This window comes from Crocodylus siamensis, chromosome 12 (assembly GCF_052110815.1).
Source record: "Crocodylus siamensis isolate JL-2025a chromosome 12, ASM5211081v1, whole genome shotgun sequence".
In the NCBI taxonomy this organism is placed as follows: Eukaryota; Metazoa; Chordata; order Crocodylia; family Crocodylidae; genus Crocodylus; species Crocodylus siamensis.
The window spans coordinates 1,295,459-1,313,593 of record NC_143406.1 but is presented as its reverse complement, the minus strand read 5'-3'; the positions used below and the strand labels follow the sequence as shown (position 1 = coordinate 1,313,593).

At 67.4% G+C, this 18,135-nt stretch overlaps 1 protein-coding gene across 14 annotated transcripts in view; it reads right to left on the bottom strand.

Moving 5' to 3' along the window:
* The window catches only part of HSPG2 (heparan sulfate proteoglycan 2), an 84,572-nt gene that overhangs the window by 10,730 nt on the left and 55,707 nt on the right, over positions 1-18,135 (bottom strand). For 8 of the 14 annotated variants that reach the window (XM_090023314.1, XM_090023317.1, XM_090023318.1 and 5 more), the window contains 34 exons: positions 17,708-17,850; positions 16,686-16,766; positions 16,067-16,199; positions 15,092-15,249; positions 14,682-14,820; positions 14,337-14,476; positions 13,644-13,782; positions 13,358-13,509; positions 12,803-12,938; positions 12,006-12,157; positions 11,640-11,778; positions 11,118-11,269; positions 10,434-10,572; positions 9,931-10,082; positions 9,153-9,291; positions 8,610-8,761; positions 8,274-8,412; positions 7,767-7,918; positions 7,250-7,388; positions 6,842-6,993; positions 6,571-6,706; positions 5,640-5,791; positions 5,221-5,359; positions 4,899-5,044; positions 4,548-4,686; positions 3,962-4,113; positions 3,614-3,752; positions 3,380-3,523; positions 2,830-2,964; positions 2,533-2,714; positions 2,081-2,273; positions 1,649-1,828; positions 1,236-1,496; positions 182-371 (listed from right to left, as the gene is read on the bottom strand). In XM_090023314.1, the coding sequence (XP_089879440.1) occupies positions 182-371; positions 1,236-1,496; positions 1,649-1,828; positions 2,081-2,273; positions 2,533-2,714; positions 2,830-2,964; positions 3,380-3,523; positions 3,614-3,752; positions 3,962-4,113; positions 4,548-4,686; positions 4,899-5,044; positions 5,221-5,359; positions 5,640-5,791; positions 6,571-6,706; positions 6,842-6,993; positions 7,250-7,388; positions 7,767-7,918; positions 8,274-8,412; positions 8,610-8,761; positions 9,153-9,291; positions 9,931-10,082; positions 10,434-10,572; positions 11,118-11,269; positions 11,640-11,778; positions 12,006-12,157; positions 12,803-12,938; positions 13,358-13,509; positions 13,644-13,782; positions 14,337-14,476; positions 14,682-14,820; positions 15,092-15,249; positions 16,067-16,199; positions 16,686-16,766; positions 17,708-17,850 (5,116 nt within the window). The remainder of the gene's footprint in view (positions 1-181; positions 372-1,235; positions 1,497-1,648; positions 1,829-2,080; positions 2,274-2,532; positions 2,715-2,829; positions 2,965-3,379; positions 3,524-3,613; positions 3,753-3,961; positions 4,114-4,547; positions 4,687-4,898; positions 5,045-5,220; positions 5,360-5,639; positions 5,792-6,570; positions 6,707-6,841; positions 6,994-7,249; positions 7,389-7,766; positions 7,919-8,273; positions 8,413-8,609; positions 8,762-9,152; positions 9,292-9,930; positions 10,083-10,433; positions 10,573-11,117; positions 11,270-11,639; positions 11,779-12,005; positions 12,158-12,802; positions 12,939-13,357; positions 13,510-13,643; positions 13,783-14,336; positions 14,477-14,681; positions 14,821-15,091; positions 15,250-16,066; positions 16,200-16,685; positions 16,767-17,707; positions 17,851-18,135) is intronic. The other 6 variants (XM_090023320.1, XM_090023324.1, XM_090023329.1 and 3 more) reach the window with 1 other exon arrangement.

The following is an 18,135-nucleotide window of genomic DNA, read 5'->3' as shown; positions in this document are numbered from 1 at the left end:
TGTGCACCTGGCTGCCAGCCCTTCACCCCGTGGCCATGCCACGCTCCCAGATCACTGGCGTTGCAAGGAGCGGTGACCCCCCATTGCTCACAGTGCCCCTGCCAAGCCTCTGCCAGCCCCCCTCATGAACACAAGCCCATGGGACAGCCCACCCCGAGGCAGCAGTCTCGCAGCTCCTTACCGTAGCACCCCGTTCGTCACACTGTGGCCGGCCGGCAGCTCCCCGTCCTCCCTGAACCACTCGATCTGCGCCTGTGGGTCCCCGGTGATGGTGCAGGTGAACTCGGCCGTGCCACCCACGCCCTTCGTGTCCACGCGTGGGGTCACGTGCACGGATGGGGGGCCCCTGGATACTGGTGGGGCGGCACCTCCTGTGGGGTAGAGACTCCAAAGCTCCAGCCATGGACACCCCCCCGGGTGAGGAGATCGGCCCCAGGGCCGGTGTGCATTGCACTTGGCCATGGAGGTGCTCCCCACGCACACTTCTGCAGCACAGAGCTTCTGCTCTGGGGCTGCTGCCATCCCTCAGGAGCCCCGGGCCCGGCTTGTTCCCCCAGGGCCTGGAAAGTAGCTCTTAGCTCTTGACTGCCAGCATGCAGTGTGACCCCCCCAGGACCTGCATCTCCACCCCTGCCTTGCTTTGCGCGTGTAGGCGTGTGCATGCATACGCACGTTTTTGCACATACAGGAGTGTGCGTGCATGTGCGCACGCATGAATTCATGGTTGCATGTGTGCATAAATGCATATGTGTGCACCATGTGCCCACATATGGATGTGAGTGCATATGTGCACTTGTATCTACATGCACGTGGGTATGTGCGCGTGTGTGAGGGGGCCACAGGGGGAAACCGAGCCAGACAAAGCCGGAGGCAGCAGTGTCCTTCCAGCCCACGCGCGACTGACCGGGTTTAACAATAGTGTCCTTCCAGCCCACCTCATGCCTGGGGCGGGCAGGACATTTCCCTGGGGTCTGATCATGTCTTGTGGGGGCTGGGCTTGGGAACGCCGTCACTGCTGCTGCCTGGGGCTGCTGTCACGGTATGCTCACCCCCACTCTGGGGGTCCTGCTCCCCTGACACCTTTCCCACCCATTCTCCAAGACTGTCGGAACCAAGGCCTGGAGCCGCCCTCTCCTTGAGGCTCGGACCCCAAGAGCCTCCCCAGGGGCCTGACCATGTCCGAGCCCCTTCCCCAGGACAGAGGAGCAGGTGGAGGCCCCAGCTCAGGTGCTCACCCTGGACGCTGACCCTGGCGATGGTCTCTGCGGAGCCCACCCTGTTGCTGACGACGCAGCGGTAGGTGCCCGTGTCCTCGGGCTGGGCCGGGCTGATGCGCAGGATGCTGTCCCGCAGCGTGGCACGGTCCGAGAGGAGGCCGTTGACTTTGTCCCACTGGTAGCGCAGAGGTGGCGTGCCGTGGGCCAGGCACTTCAGCTGCACCGTCTCGCCCGCTCGCACCGAGCTCTCGTCGGGCAGGCTGGTGGCGTAGGGCGGCACTGGGGAAGACAGGCACCATGAGGGATCCCTTTGGGGTATGGGACCTGCCTCCCCCTACATTACACCACCAGGCATGGTGACAGCATGAGGCTAAAGGTCAAGTGCACTCAGCCCCCATGTCTTTCCCTGGCAGACCCTGGCCGCAACTCACTTTCCACATCCAGCGCGACGAAGGCCTCGGAGAAGCCGGCCGCATTGCTGGCGTTGCAGATGTACTGCCCGGAGTCCTGCTGCGCCGCTCGTGGGATGACCAGGGTGTTGTTCATCACTTTGTGCTGCCAGGGCAGCGGTGCCCGCAGCTTGGACCAATGGATGCTGGGGGCTGGCTCACCTGCAGGGAGAGAGGCAGGTCGGAGTCGCCCGCTAGCCAGGCTGTGGTGGCCGGCAGCATGCCACGGCACGGCACCCCCCAAGATGGGCAGCCATGCACGTCTCCAACACACCAGGTCTCTGCAAGGTGCAGGGATGGACATGGATAGACAGAGGGGCAGGGACGGGGACAAATGCACAGACAGACCCACTGCAGAGGGGCACGCGGAGGTGGATCAAGGGCTGGGATCTGGCCCGGCTCACACTCACGTACCCGTGGCAGAGCAGCGCAGCGTGGCTGTCTCTCCGGCCACCACCGTCAACGTGGGCTCCACCGTGACCTCAGGGGCACCCGGGGTCCTGTGGGCAGCTTGCACGGTCACCTCCACCTCCACCTGGGCAGAGCCCACGGGGTTCTGGGCCACGCACACGTACGTGCCGGCGTCCTCAGGCTTCACAGGCGAGATCTGGGGGTGCAGAGATGTGGGGGCGTGATGGCTCAGCCCCTTCCTGCTCAGCAGGGTTGATACACGCTGGGCCACTGGCCCAGGAGCCAGGACTGCAGCTGGGCTAGCCACCCTGGCTCCTCTGCTGCTGGCCCCTCCATGCCCCCAGGGAGCAGGGCAGGACAAGGGTGCTCTGTGGCTGCAGCCATATGTCCTGCTGCCCCAGGGACCCCCGGACCGTGGGTGCGCGGGGGGTGAAGGTCCATGGGGCCCAGCTCACCTGCAGCACGGCTTGGCTCTCCAGGGGCAGCAGCATCTGGTGCTCGATCTTCTGCTGCACGCCCAGCCGGCTCCAGCGGACCAGGGGGCGGGGGTCGCCCCGGCCGAGGCACTCCAGGCTGAGGGACTTGCCCACCTTCACCGTCACGGGGCCCTCGGGCATCACGGAAACCGTGGGGGACTCTGCAGGGAGGGAGGTGTCAGGGAGTCTGCAGGCAGCAGCCGGGGCCAGCCGGCACCGGCTGTGGCGTCTCCGGGGCTGCGAGCTGGGCCCCGGGCTTCCTCAGCCACTGCTCACCTTGCACCACGAGACTGACCACGCTGCTGGCTATCCCAAAGCGGTTGGAGGCCACGCAGTGATAGGTGCCCTGGTTGCTGACGCGAGCCTGGGAGATGGTGATCACCGAGCCGTTGGGGCTGATCTTCACGTTGTCTGGGGAGGCAGAGACGCCGCTGAGCCAACCCCTGCCCTGGCCACAAAGTGCCTCTGGGGGAGGCTTAAAACCCCCTGACACAGGGAGCAGAAAGCAGGGCAGGGGGCAACCAACAGAGCCCAGAAACCTGGGAAACCCGGGAGCAGAGCACAGGCATCGCTCCACCTAGATCATCCCTGAGCAGGGCCTGAACACCCCCAGGGATGGAGGGTCCCCCCTTCCCTGGGAAGAAACTTTTCTAACAGCCCGGCTGGAGGGGGGAGCCAGGGCTGGGGTAACTCGGAGCTCCCCGGCAGCCAGTGCTCCTGCAACATGCCCCGCAGGCGTCCCTTGTGCAAAGCCACCCCTGTCCCCTGGGGTGCTGGCGCTGAGCGGCTGCGGGGCTGGCAGGGACAGCCCCAGGGCATGCCGTACCTTGCAGCTGCAGGCCGGGGGCCATCCTCCAGGTGATGTTGATGGGCCGCGCGCCGTTGTGGATGCGGCACTTGAAGGACGCATCCTCGCCCTGGCGCACGGTGGTGCTGTGCGGGTCGATGGAGATGATGGGGCTCTGCAGGCCTGCGGGGGGGGAGGCACTGGGGTGATGCCAGGTCAGGAGTCCCCGGAGCCCACGTCTCCACTCTCCTGCCCACCACCCACTGGACTCACGGTAGCCAGAGCCATCACCAGAGGAGACGGAGATGGTGATGGAGGCCTCCTGGGAAGCGGCACCGCTGCTGACCCGGCAGACGTATTCGCCCGAGTCGGCCACGGAGACCTGGGCCAGCCGCAGCCAGGAGCCGGAGACCTGCAGGAGTCCGTGAAGGCTCAGCCTGGGGACAGTCGCGGCAGGGAGTCCTCCCCCTGCGACACCAGAGCTGCGGACGTGACCCCCTGCCCGTGGCTCCTGCGTCTGGGCGGCCACGAGGAGCCCTGCCCTGCTCAGGCCCAGGGACACGCCGGTGCTGGGAGCACCCTGTCAGTGGGAAAAGGAGGGGTGGACGGCGCGGCCCGTACCTGGTGTTTTGCCGGGAGGGAGCCATCGCGCTTGTACCACGTGACGCGGGGCTGGGACTGGCCGGCCACCACGCAGCTCAGGTCCACGGTCTGCCCTTCGACAACGGAGGATGACGAAGCCTCAACCCGGACGGGGGGCGTGAAGCCTGAGGCTGGGGGCGGAAGCAGGAGGGTTAGACCTGGCGCACGCAGCTGAGAAAGGGGGGGGAAGCGGTTTCTGAAGGGGCAGGTGCAACCCATGCAGACCCCACAGGGCCCCTGAGATGACCCAGACAGTGGGATGGGTCCCTCAGCACCGCGAGCATGGCCCCTGTCTTGCTGGGTGCAGGCACGTTCCCCTTGGCTCAGTTGCACCCACCCCCCAGCGAGCCCCCGGGAGCCCCCGACGCCGTCTCTGCCGGGCTGCTTGCAGAGGAGCTGGCGGTCCTGGAGGGACGCACCCCTGGGCCCTGCCACGGAGCACAACCGACTCCCGGGGAAGGGACTCGCCCCAGGCCCCACCCCGAGGCTGTAGCGGAGCAGAGCGACAGAGGCGGGCCGAGGATCTCCCTCCCTACCACCGGGACCGCACGCTGAGCTGGCTTACGGCGGGAAGGGCTGGCGTCGTCCTCAATGGTGACGACGAGAGCGGCCTCCCGCGTGACACCGCCAGCACTGGCGCGGCACACGTACTCGCCCGAATCGGCCGAGGAGACCTGGGGGATGCGCAGGTGGGAGCCGGAGACCTGAGGGGAGCAGCGGTGGTCAGGAGAGAGCCGGGGACCGGGAGCTGAGAGTCCTGTTCACCCTCCGGGCCGGCGGCTGCGGACCTCTCGGCTCCGGAGACCCCAGCCGGCTGATTTCTGCTGGCTGCCATCCGCCGCCTGCCCCGGAGACCCCCACCCCGGGGCCGGCAGGGCTGGAGACTCCCGCCTCAGCTCTGCCCTGGCCTCCGTACCTGGTGGTTGTCCGGGAGGGAGCCCCCGCGCTTGTGCCACGTGATCTGGGGCTGCCCGGCCACCACGCAGTCGAGGTCCAAGGTCTGCCCCTCGGCGAGGGAGGACGAGGAGGACTCGATGCGGATGGGGTGAGTGCCGCTGGAGGCTGGGGGAGGAGAGAGGGGTGATTATATGCTGGTCAGATCCCCGCCGGCTCCTGGCCTTCAAGGAAGGAGGCAGCCACTAGGCCTAACTGCCCAAGCGGAGGAGCACAACGGACCCCGTCTCCGGGGATCCCGTGCCCGCGGGCAGGTCTCGTGCCTGCACGCTGCCCACACTCACAGTAGTAGGAGCCGGCACTGCTGGGGACGGCGATGATGACAGAGGCCTCCAGGGAGCCGGCACCGTTGAGGACGCGGCACACGTACTCGCCCGAGTCGGCCGGCGAGACCTGCAGAAGCCGCAGCCGGGAGCCCAGCACCTGCCAGGGAGAGGAGAGGTGAGGGCCCGGCGCCCGCGGGGCCAGGGCGCAGCCCCGGAGAGCTCCTCCAGCCGCTGCCCCGGGGCCCGCCCTGGCGCGAGAGTCCGCTCAGGCCTCGGATTCCCAGAGCCCCAGGCCGCTCCTGGAAGTCCCCCCCGCCCCACGGCACCGCCGCCTCCGGCGCCCTGTCTCCGTGCCACGGCCCGGCTTCAACACACCCGCTGCCCGCGGAGGGGCTGATGGAGCCCGGACCTCCCCCAGCCCCGCCGAGCCCCTGTACCTGGTGGCCGGCTGGCAGGGAGCCCCCCCGCTTGTGCCACGCGACTCTGGGGTGCGAGTGGCCGGCCACCATGCAGTTCAGGTCCAGGGTCTGTCCCTCAATGACGGAGGAGGAAGAGGTCTCGATCCTCGCTGGCGGCGTGACGCCCACAGCTGCAAGAGGACGGAGGAGAGGGACGGAGGTGTCTCAGCACGCTGCGCCGTGCTCTGGGCTGGATCCCGCCACGGGAAGGCTCCCCGGCCCGATCCATTACTACAGGAGTTTCCCAGGTATCTGGGCCTTGCTGGTGGCCTCGTGGGGCTGGGAGGGAGCGTCCCTCCTCTCCCATCACTTGCTCCATGTGTCAGGGGGTTTCTGAGCCTCCCCCACGGCGCCGGGTCCTGCTGCAGCCCAGGCCGGCGATGGGCACGGGGCTGTGGCAATGCTGCTGCTCGCACCAACCCTGCACGGTCCTGGCTGGAGGGTTTTGCCCCTGCGCTCAGGCTCAGATCGACACTGCCGTGGGGCAGGAAGGGATTTCCCCCCTGCACAAACTGGTCCAGGCTGAGGGGGCTTGCCTTCCTCTGCTGGGGTCTCTTGAGCATCTATTAACCCCCTTGGACAGCAGTGGGATGTTGACTGCCATCGTCCCTCTGCTTTCCCTGGTGCAGGGCTGGGTGTGATGCCTGGTGCTGCGCCAGGGGTGACTGTGCTTTTGCTAAGAGGTTAGATACAGGTTTGTCTGGGCTGGTTTGCACAGGGCTGATCTTGCCTCAGGCCAGGGCTGGACCAGATGTGACCTTTGGAGGTCCCCTCCAGCCCCACTTCTCCGGGATGTTATGACCCCAAGATAAGGAATCAGCCAGGGCCCCCTGCACGTATCCTCCGGGCATGCGCCCCTCTGAGCCCGGGAGAGGGCACTGCTGGTGCAGCCCACATTCACGGTACTCACAATAGGAGCCGGCACTGCCCTCGATGGTGACGATGAGAGAGCTCTCGTGCGGGATGCCGCTGGTGACGACGCGGCACACGTACTCGCCCGAGTCGGCCGCGGATACCTGGGGGAGGCGCAGCCGGGAGCCGGAGACCTGAGGCAGGGAGAGGAGGGAGCACGGAGGCCGGGCGCGTGAGCGGGGAGAGCAAAGGGGTGGCGAGGAAGAGCCACCCTCCGCAAGGCCGGACCACCACCAGAAAGTCCTCCCAGGCCTCCCTGCCCCGCGTACCTGGTGGTTGGCCGGGAGGGAGCCCCCACGCTTGTACCACGTAACCTGGGCTGGCGACGGCCCTGCCACGATGCAGTTCAGCTCCAGCGTCTGCCCTTCGGCCACGGAGGACGATGAAGACTCGATCACCACCGGCTGGGTGACACCCGAAGCTGGGAGGGCGAGAGCGGGGAGGGTTATGGCAGGGAACCACATCTGCTACCTTGCAGCGCCGTGGGAGACAGAGAGAGAGGACGCGAAACTCAGATTCAGCCCACCCTTTCTCGTGCCCCAGGAGGTGGGATCGCTCCTCAGAGAAGGGGCTTGGAGACCCAGCAAGCAGAGGCCAGGCAGCATGGACCCCCCAAACCCCAACGGGCTCCTCGCGGGGCCTTCTGCACGCAGCAGCCCGGCACGGCCCCGACTCACGGTGGGACACGGCACCGCTGCGCTGGATGGTGACGAGGACGGACGTCTCCTTGGTGGCGCCGCCGGTGCTGACGCGGCACACGTACTCGCCCGAGTCGGCCGGCGTGACCTGCACCAGCCGCAGGCGGGAGCCGGAGACCTGGGGAGAGCCACGGGGAGACAGGAGGTGGGAGACGGGAAGCCGGGACAGTGCTGGATACACCCCCTGCGACGGGCTCCGGGGATTCCTCCTCCCCCCACCCTGCGGCTCTCCCTAGGCTCCCTCGCAGGCCTGGCGCTGCTGTCTACCCCAGGTCTGACAGCGAGGACGCCTGATGGGTCCCCCAAGGGAAATCCTGGCCCCCAGCTCGGGCTCCACAGCTGCCCAGGACCCCACCGCGGCCTGAGCACCGCAGGATGCGCTCTCCAGCGCATTTGCTATCTCCAGCTCCAGACTCTTCTGCTCCTTGGACCTCTTGCAGGATGGGAACCCAACCCTCAGGCCAAGGCAAGCCAAGACCTGCCCTGGCTTGCCTACCTGGTGCCGGGCGGGCAGGGAGTCCCCGCGCTTGTACCAGGTGACCTGGGCCGCGGACTGCCCGGCCACCACGCAGTTCAGGTCCAAGCTCTGCCCTTCGGCCACGGAGGACGACGACGACTCGATCCTCACGGGAGGCGTGATGCTTGAGGCTGCGGAGCCCAAAGGGGCAGGTTACAGCGGGTGGCCCAGGCTGCAGCTTCGCAGCACCGTGGGCATTGCACACTTTGCTGGCTGTCTCCCGGAGTCTAGCACAGACCCATCGTTTCAGGCCGCTCCCAGGACCTCGGCCATGGCTTGTTCAGTCTCGGATACCCCCCGAACCCCTCACTCTGCGGGAGCCTTCCCTGGGTTTGCGCTCACATCCCGCCCATCCCTCCCAGTAACTCCCGCCATGGGCTCCGCGCACCCTGGGACGGGAGCCCCAGGCCGCGACACGGCTGTCGCGTCCCACCACGGACCCCCGAGCACCGGACAGCGCGGCAGCCCCGCGTGGCCCCGACTCACGGTGGGACACGGCACCGCTGTGCTGGATGGTGACGAGGACGGACGTCTCCTTGGTGGCGCCGCTGGCGCTGACGCGGCACACGTACTCGCCCGAGTCGGCCGGCGTGACCTGCACCAGCCGCAGGCGGGAGCCGGAGACCTGGGGGAGAGGGGTGGAGAGAGGAGTGATGGTACAATGGGCAGAGTCCTGCTCCTGACCCTCAGCCCTGGATGCTGCCATTCCCCACACCTCACATGCAATGAGCAATCCCCCGCGCTGCCTCTGAGCACAGCACGACCCCCTCATGCCCACGGCCACGCAGGGAGACCCCCCCAGCCCTGCCCTGGCTTGCCTACCTGGTGCCTGGCGGGCAGGGAGTCCCCGCGCTTGTACCAGGTGACCTGGGCCGGGGACTGCCCGGCCACCACGCAGTTCAGGTCCAAGCTCTGCCCTTCGGCCACGGAGGACGACGACGACTCGATCCTCACAGGCGGCGTGACGGCCATGGCTGGGGATGTTGCGAGAGAGGAGGTTACGACAGGGGCATGTTCTGCTGCTTTGCGGCACCATGATGGATGGAGCAGTGCTGTCCCTGGAGCCGCTTGTCCCGCTGGGGTCGGGGCCAGGCCAAGAGCTCCAGGTACCTCCCACGAGCTTTGCCTGAGCTCATTCAGAGCCTCAGCCAGTCCCCGAGAGCTCCTCGCCCCCTCCACAGGCTCCCTTTCAGTGGTCCCCGTCCCAGGAGCGCTGACCTCCCCTTGGGCAGAGGCACCTGGAGAGGCTTCAAGCCCTCCAAGAGCCAGCGTGTCCCGTCGTGAGCCCCAGCGCAGAGCTGCTGTAGGCCCCTCCGGAGGGGCTCTGAACTTGCAGAGGGGAAGCACGCCAGCCCCCAGACTCACGGTAGGAGGAGGCGTCCTTAGGCTGGATGGTGACGAGGACGGACGTCTCCTTGGTGGCGCTGCCGGTGCTGACGCGGCACACGTACTCGCCCGAGTCGGCCGGCGTGACCTGCACCAGCCGCAGGCGGGAGCCGGAGACCTGGGGAGAGCCACGGGGAGACAGGAGGCGGGAGACGGGAAGCCGGGACAGTGCTGGATACACCCCCTGTACCATCCCGGGCTCTGGGGATTCCTCCTGTCCTCCACCCCGCAGCGCCCCCCGAGCTCCCTCGCTCACAGCTCGGGTCCACAGCTCCCCGGGACCCCACCGCGGCCTGAGCGCCGCAGGACGCGCGCTCCAGCGCATTCGCTATCTCCAGCCCCAGACTCTTCTGCTCCTTGGCCCTCTTGCAGGATGGGAAACCAGCTCCCTGCACTGTTCTGGGACTGGAAAAGGGGAGCTGTACCTTATAGACTAACTGAAGCAGAGAGGCACAAGCTGTGGTTCCCCAAAGCTCGTGCACTGATGATTTGGTTAGTGCCTTGTGCCTGGCTCCTGAATGACACAGCTAAGGCCCTCTCTGCTTTTTGACTGTGGATGCTGCCCCGGGGACTCGGCCCCACTGCCCGGCCCCCCCCCGCCAGAGCAGAGCCTGCCTTGGCGCTGGACACACACCAGCTCTCCCAGAAATGAGTGAGAACAGGAGAGCAGGAGTCACGCTCCAGCAGAATAGCAGAGCTCCCTCCGGCCCCACGGCCACGCAGGGAGACCCCCCCAGCCCTGCCCTGGCTTGCCTACCTGGTGCCGGGCGGGCAGGGAGTCCCCGCGCTTGTACCAGGTGACCTGGGCCGGGGACTGCCCGGCCACCACGCAGTTCAGGTCCAAGCTCTGCCCTTCGGCCACGGAGGACGACGACGACTCGATCCTCACGGGAGGGGTGACGCTGGAGGCTGCGGAGCCCAGAGGGGCAGGTTACGGCAGCTGGCCCCGGCTGCGGGTCTGCAGCATCACGGGCAATGCCAGCGCTTTGCTGGCTGTCAACCTGCCCCTCTCCCAGAGACTTGCACAGACCCATCATTTCGGGATGCTCCCAGGACCTTGGCTGCGGCTTGTTCAGCCCCTCACTCTGCGGGAGCCTTCCCTGGGTTCGCACTCGCATCGCGCCCATCCCTCCCGGTAGCTCCCGCCACGGGCTCCGCGCACCCTGGGACGGGAGCCCTAGGCCGCGACACGGCTGTCGCGTCCCACCACGGACCCCCGAGCACCGGACAGCGCGGCAGCCCCGCGTGGCCCCGACTCACGGTGGGACACGGCACCGCTGTGCTGGATGGTGACGAGGACGGACGTCTCCTTGGTGGCACCGCCGGCGCTGACGCGGCACACGTACTCGCCCGAGTCGGCCGGCGTGACCTGCACCAGCCGCAGGCGGGAGCCGGAGACCTGGGGGCGGGGGCGTACGGTGGTTGGGGAGATGGCCCGGGCAGTGCCGGCGCGTGTGATCTCGCTGCGTCCCCTCTGCGCAGGGCGCGGCGGCTCCGGGCTCCCTCAACCCACAGCTGCCCAGTGCTCCCGCCTGGGGCTGTGGTTTCAGTGTCTAACCTGGGTCTGACCCACACCGCTCCCAGAGGTGACTTGGGGGATGCCTGGCTCTGGCCTCAGCCTGCCCCCAGCAGGCATGCTGGCCCTGTCTGCCCCTTGCCACCCACCACAGCTGCCTCCCAGGGGCAGGGGAATCAGCTTTCTGCCCCACGCCTGCACCGTGGGTCCTGCCACGAGGACTCTCCATCACACATCATGCCACGCCAGTCGAAGGAGGCCGCCCAACTTCTGTGGCGGTAGCAGCTCACCTCCATGGGAGCAGGCCCTCGGCAGCCGTTTCCAGAGTATAAGCATGTGTCTGAGCTGCTGTCGGGGCCCAAGCCATGCAAGGAGAGCCTCCCCCTTCCCTTCTTGCCACCCCCGGGGCCCTGCCCTGGCTTGCCTACCTGGTGCCGGGCGGGCAGGGAGTCCCCGCGCTTGTACCAGGTGACCTGGGCCGGGGACTGCCCGGCCACCACGCAGTTCAGGTCCAAGCTCTGCCCTTCGGCCACGGAGGACGACGACGACTCGATCCTCACGGGAGGCGTGATGCTTGAGGCTGCGGAGCCCAAAGGGGCAGGTTACAGCGGGTGGCCCAGGCTGCAGCTTCGCAGCACCACGGGCGTTTTATGGAGGGCAGTTGTGCCAGCTGCCAGCCCACCCACCCCTCTCCTGGAGACTAGTGCAGACCCCTCATTTCAGGCCACTCCCGGGACCTTGGCCGTGGCTTGTTCAGTCTCGGATACCCCCCGAGCCCCTCACCCTCCAGAGGCCTTCCTAGGGTTTGTGTTTACATCCCACCCAGTAACTCCCGCCACGGGCTCCGCGCACCCTGGGACGGGAGCCCCAGGCCGCGACACGGCTGTCGCGTCCCACCACGGACCCCCGAGCACCGGACAGCGCGGCAGCCCCGCGTGGCCCCGACTCACGGTGGGACACGGCACCGCTGTGCTGGATGGTGACGAGGACGGACGTCTCCTTGGTGGCGCCGCCGGCGCTGACGCGGCACACGTACTCGCCCGAGTCGGCCGGCGTGACCTGCACCAGCCGCAGGCGGGAGCCGGAGACCTGGGGGCGGGGGCGTACGGTGGTTGGGGAGATGGCCCGGGCAGTGCTGGCGCGTGTCATCCCGCTGCGTCCCCTCTGCGCAGGGCGCGGCGGCTCCGGGATCCCTCCTCGGCCCTGGCTCTTCCCCACACGCCACGGGGTGGCTTCACACCAGCACCTCGTGGCCAGGCTTCCTTCGAGCCCACGGCAAGTGGAAAACCTCCCGCTGCCTGCTCGGGCTACTGTACCTGGTGCTTGGCTGGGAGGGGACCCCCCCGCTTGTACCACGTGACCTGGGCTGACAACTGGCCGTCCACAGCACAGTTCAGGTCCAAGGTCTGTCCTTCGGTGACGTGGGAGGACGAAGACTCGATCCTGATGGGGTGCGTGATGCCTGAGGCTGGGAGAAACGAGGGGGAGTCAGGTGCCAGCTGCAGCCGCAGCCGGGTCTCGGTGCACATCACACACAAGGCCAGGAGGAGATGGAGACGGCCCACGAGATCCCACTGTGCCCTGCCTCAGCTCTGCGTTGCCTTAGTGTTTAGCCTCCCAAGCAATGGGCTTTCCACCACGTCCTGCAGGATTTTCTCCACAGGCTGAGCCTGCCCCAGTCAGGAGATATTTCCAACCCCCATCCATCTCTGAAAGCTGCTGGGGGGCTCTCACAGCAGCTCACCCTGACCAGATCCCAGGGACCACGTCCCTGCCTGCAGGCAAGGGGAGCTGTCACGGGCAGCTGCCACCACTGGCAGCAGGGGAGGACCGGGGAGATGCGCTTTGCCTTCCCACCTGCCTGAAAGCCCTTGCTCCGGGGTCCACGTGTCTGCCCTGGAGCGTGAGCCTCAGCTGCTCGTACAAGAGGGGGGCTGTGTCTCCAGGCTGCTCACCAGAGCCCACTGCCCCTGGTAGGTGGGTGCAGCTCGGGGGTAAGGGACAGCATACCCCGTGGGGGGTAGGAAACATGGGACCCTGTGTGCACTGTGGCCCCAAGCCAAAGCCCTGGACCTTGGAAGCCCATCAGCTGGTTTCTGCACGCTGCACGTACAAGAGGGGCTGGTGATGGCCTGTATAGTGACGATGACGGAGGCCTCCAGGACCTGGGTGCCCGTGCTGCTGCGGCACACGTACTCGCCCGAGTCGGCCTCGGTGACCTGTGGGATGAGCAGGCGGGAGCCGAAGACCTGCCGGGAAAGGAGCCGGGGGCTGGTTACGGGCGAGGACTGTCCCACCACGTCCACGCCAGGCTCTGCTGCCGCTCCGCGATGCAGCCACCCTGCTCGGACCTGCTGCTCTCCCCAGCTGCCCTGTCACCGGTGGGGTGGCAGACCTACCCCACGGGGCCACCACTGCCGAAGGGAAAGATGCCTCGCCAGGGCCCAAAGGGAAGCACGGCGCTGGCTGGGGCCGGCAGTGGTGACCGGTGTGACTTTTCTGCATGGGCAGCACCGCTGCAACACTGCGAGCAGTTGGGCATGGCCCCCTCAGCTGTGCACCGACTCCCCACTGATAACGGCTGCAGATACCCAGGGGAGAGCGAAAGCACCAGCCACGCTGCAGCCCGTGTCCCCTCTCCAGGCATGCTCTCCACGGCCCCTCGTACCTGGTGCTTGGCTGGGAGGGAGCCCCCGCGCTTGTACCACTTGACCGGGGCTTGCGAGTGCTGTGCAATGACACAGTTCAGGTCCAAGGTCTGTCCTTCGGTCACGGGAGATGAGGAAGACTCGATCCGAATGGGGGGTGTGATGCTGGAGGCTAGGACACACGACAGGGGAAGATGCTCAGAGCTGGGGGCCTCTCCTGGACTGTGAGGACCGCGCTGACCCAGGGAGGGCTTTGGGTCTGGTGCTGTCCCGGGCCAGACCTTCCCAGGCAGCGCTGGCACTTACGGTGGGAGCTGTCAGTGGCACGGGCCACGGTGACCAAGATGGAGGCCTCTTGAATGGTGTCCCCAGTCCTGAGGCTGCAGACGTACTCGCCCGAGTCACCTGCAGAGACCTGGACTAGCCGCAGGCGAGAGCCGGAGACCTGCGTGGGAAACGGGGGAGAGACCGGAGGAACGGGTGAGGGGGAGGCCGGGACTTCCCAGCGGAGCTCCTCAGCGATGTCCCGAGGGGGCTGAGGGAGGCCGGCAGCACTCAGCCAGGCCAGGAGGCCGTGTCCCCAGCGCATGGGGCAAAGACCCAGAGGGGGAGGCCGGGGAGGCGCAGCCAGGCCTCTCGACAGCTCTCCCGCATCGCTGTCATGGTCAAGTGGCAAAGAAACCCTTGAAAGAGCGAGCTGAGTGTCAGGGATGAATTGCTGGCTGCCTGAGTCTGCAGAGAGCCTGGCGCAAGAGCCTCCCACCTCGCTTCTCCCTCGGGTACGGCAGACGGGACTCTACGCCCCGACACTTCGCTCGCCCCATGCGTGACGGCCCGCAGTGAGGTGAGGGGGCGACCTGGCCCGAGCGCAGAGGGAGGGCAGGGGGCTCGCAAGGCGCCTACCCGAGCGTGGCTCGGGCTGCATTCACCCAGGGTCAGGGGAGCCGAGTGCTGGACTATCGCCCTGCTCCCCCCGGGCCGCAGCTGCGCCCCGCGTACCTGGTGTCGGGCGGGCAGAGAGCCCCCGCGCCTGTGCCACGTGACGCTGGGGTGCGACTGGCCTGCCACGAGGCAGTTCAGGTCCAGGGTCTGTCCCTCCACCACGGCAGGCGACGAAGACTCAATGCTCATGGAAGAAGCTGGAAGGGCCGAGGGACGGTTCGTGGCTCAGCGCACGCCCACCCCGACGAGCCCAGCGAACGGCGAGGCCTCTCGGGGCATTTGCAAAGCAGCGGCGACGCCTTGCCCTGAGGGCAGCGCCAGCGGGGCTGGCTCGTGGCCGGCTCAGGGTGTGGAGGGGAAAGCTGCCCCCCAGCTCCCGGGGTGTCCCGAGCTCCTGCTTACCCCCCTGCACGGCTCCAGCGCCTTGCACGGTGATGACGATGGAGGCCTCCTTGGGCCCAGCGCCGTTGCTGACGCGGCAGACGTATTCGCCCGAGTCAGCTGCCGAGATCTGGGGGATGTGCAGGCGGGAGCCGAAGAGCTGGGGGGGCCGTGAGCCGGGAGAGAGAGATCGTGATGGATGGGGAGAAACCGGGGATGGGTCCCCACAGGCCCGCTGGGCCCCTGTGCTGCATGGCCCGGAGACGTCTACCTGGGATCCGCTGACCAGCAGGATCCCTCTGGCCTGCAGGGATGGACGTGGCCTCCTCACCCTCCCCTGGGCAGCCTGGGGACCTAGAGCCCCCGAGGCAACCCCCCCAGCGCCCTGGGCTGGCTCCCCGACATCCCCGCGGCCCTGTGGGCCCCCGTACCTGGTGCCTGGCTGGGAGGGCACCTCCCCGCTTGTACCAGAGGACCGTGCCTTGCGAGTGCCCAGCCACGACGCAGTCCAGATCCAAGGTCTGTCCTACGACCACGGACGACGGCGATGCCGACGCCTCGATGCGGATGGGGGGCACAGCCCCTGAGGCTGGAAGGGCCGAGAGAGCGGGGCATGGCACGGCGTGGCTCTGGGACTGGGTGCAAACCAGCGCCCGCAAGGGCATTTACAGCCTGGCCACGGGCTGCGTTGGGAGCACGGTGCAGCCGGCACTCCCTGGGCTCCTGAGGAGCTCCAGGGTCAGCAAGGAGCCAGGCTTGTGAGCTGCTGCAAAAGGCAGTCCCTGCCCCAAACAGCTTGTGGCTTTGTAGCAAGGGGTCTTCTCAGCGTGCAGCGTGCCCTGCCGCTCCAACAGCCCCCGACGAGCGTGGTTACAGGCTGGCGTGTGGCACGCTGACGACTGGAGCAGCCTGGTCTGCGCGTTCAGACCCTGACATCCGTCCGAGGCGTGGCCGGACTGGACGTGCCTCTCGTGCCGCTGGGTTTTCCTCGTGCAGGGGCAGATGCCCAGATCGCCTGCTGAACGTGTGTATGCAGCCCCTTCAGACCGGGCTGTGCTCAGCCCATCAGGGCCCCCAAAGCCCATGCCTTGGGTCTCAGCAGACCCATCCAGAGGCACCGCAAAGCCGCTGTATGGGTACTTTTGGGCTTTGCTCGATCCAGGGCTGAGGTCAGCAGGGCTCGGGGAGCCGTGACAGGAAACATCTGGGCATCCCGTGCTCTGACAGCGCAGGGGGACCAGCCACGGCCAAGGATGCTCGGGCATGGGGGGAACGGTGGCTAATGCTGCAGGCACTGACAGGGGCAAGGCCTTGCTACAGCCCCATTTAGGCAGGGTCTGGAGGGGGTGTCTTGCAGGGGGCACCCGCCTGGCTGCTAGCAAGGAAGGCCTCCTTGCACCCCTTACCTCGTACGACCACCTCGATCCTGGCCCGGGCCACGCCGGCCGCACTGGTCCCGACACACAGGTACACGCCGCCGTCGGCGACCGTGATGGAGGGGATGACCAGGGTGGCGATGTCGGTCCTCTCCGAGCGCGACTGCGGGCACAGGAAAGGGCCGTGAGGGTCAGAGGTCCCGAGGCACACGCAGACACACAGTAAGCGGGGGGCACTGCGGGGTGCCATCAACACAGGGGCACGGGACACCACGAAGGAGAAGGAAGGAGAGCTGGGGTGCCGCCTTGGTGACTACTGACCAGTCTGTGTGAGCTGAGAGTCTCCGGGAAGAGAGGCCGTGCACCCCAGCCGGGTCCCCTGGGACCTGGGTTGCACAGATTTGGATGGGATCACGCAGAGAGGGCCGGCACACGCCCAGGGCTGTGCCCGCGAGCTCCTGGCTAGGGAGCCCTGTGCTGTATCCTAGAGCTCGGCTGCACCCCCGGATCTCCCAGCACGGGGCTGCACCGTGACCCGCAGAGCCCCGGAGCCGAGCAGGATGGAGACACCAGACAGAGACAGCAGGAGGGAGCAGGGCTGCCGTGCCAGCCCAGCCAGGTGAAGCAGCAGGTAGGGCACGCGAGCTACCTGCCGGAGCTCCAGGATCCGCTGGTAGATTTCCTCCAGGCTGGAGCTTTTGAAGTGGAGGAAACCGTAGGCAGAGAGAGCCTGGCAGCAGAGAGAGGCCGGCAGAGAGACAGGAGAGGAGAGGAGGAGTGTGGGAAGGAAGAGACGGACCGAGAAGGACAGCAGTCAGAGAGAGGAAGGGACAGCGATCGTGCGTGTGCATGCACGGCGGCGTTCGTGCGCGCGTGCATGTGCGTGTGCATGCGTACCCCTGCACGTTCCCCCGGGGGACACGTCCTAGGGATCGCGGGCCGGGGAAAAGGCACCCGGGGCACCGCGCTGGTCTCTCGCTCCCGGACTGAGAACCAAACCAGCCTGGGCTGTGCCGGTGCAGCGGCCCCAGCGCAGCTGGGCCCAGGTCCTGGTGGAGTGACCCCTGCACACCGCTGGGGCTGGCCCATGCACAGGGGGACGTGGGCTCTGGATTGGCGAGGGCTGAGCTGACCCCCTCCACAGGTGTCCGTCAGGGCACCAGCCTGGGCCTGGGGACCCTGCTCGCAGGGCATCCTCTGGGCCCGATACCCCCAAGCCCCACAGCTGTCCAGACCGAGAGCACACGTGCATCTCTGGGGTCTCCCCAGCTCACGCCTGGCCAAGGCCTTGGGACAGCACAGGTGAGAGTGGAGCGTGGGCATGCCCCCTTCCTGCAGGGCACCGGCCACGGGACACGCAGCGCCTACAAGCCCTCTTGCCGTAGCTGTCCCGAGCCTTCCCTGGGATGGAGTCAGATATCATGTACATGCACAGCTTCACGGAGAGGAACTACTGGCTTAAGGGAAACTAGCTCCCTGCCCCTATTAGCCAGGCTTGGAGGTACCAACCGTGTCCACTGCTTGTGAAAGAGGAACTTTATCCCAGATTTTACTCCAGGGTCAGACTGTTTGGTCCCAGGGCAGCACCCACGGGCTCTCGGAGAGCACTTCCAGCCCCTCTCCCACACCCACCCCTGCGACTGCCCCAGCACGCAGACCCCGGCGCCTTACCTGGGGTGGCAGGCTACCCCCTTGCTTCTCCCAGGAGATGGTGGCGGCGGGGGAGCCGGCAGCCCTGCAGTAGAGTCGCACGGTGCTGCCCTCCTGCACCTCCATCCGCTCCGGGCTCACCTGCACCTGCGGGACGCTGGCACCTGCCAAAGCCGCGGCCGGCGGGTCAGAGCCGAGGTCCCGCTCGGCCCAGCCCCCGACAGGGGCGCAAAGCGGGATAGGAGGTGAGGGGCCGTGCAGGGCTCACAGCTCCTCTGCTCCCCCAAGACTGTCCAAGAGCCAGCCCCCTTCCCTGCAGGAAGACCCCTGTTTCTGCCCCCCTGCAAAACGAGGGGCCTGTTGTAGGCGATCAAGCATCATTTTGGGCTGAGCCACGGGCTCTGCTAGATGCTCATCCCCAGGGGATGCTCCTGGGATCCGGCTGTGGC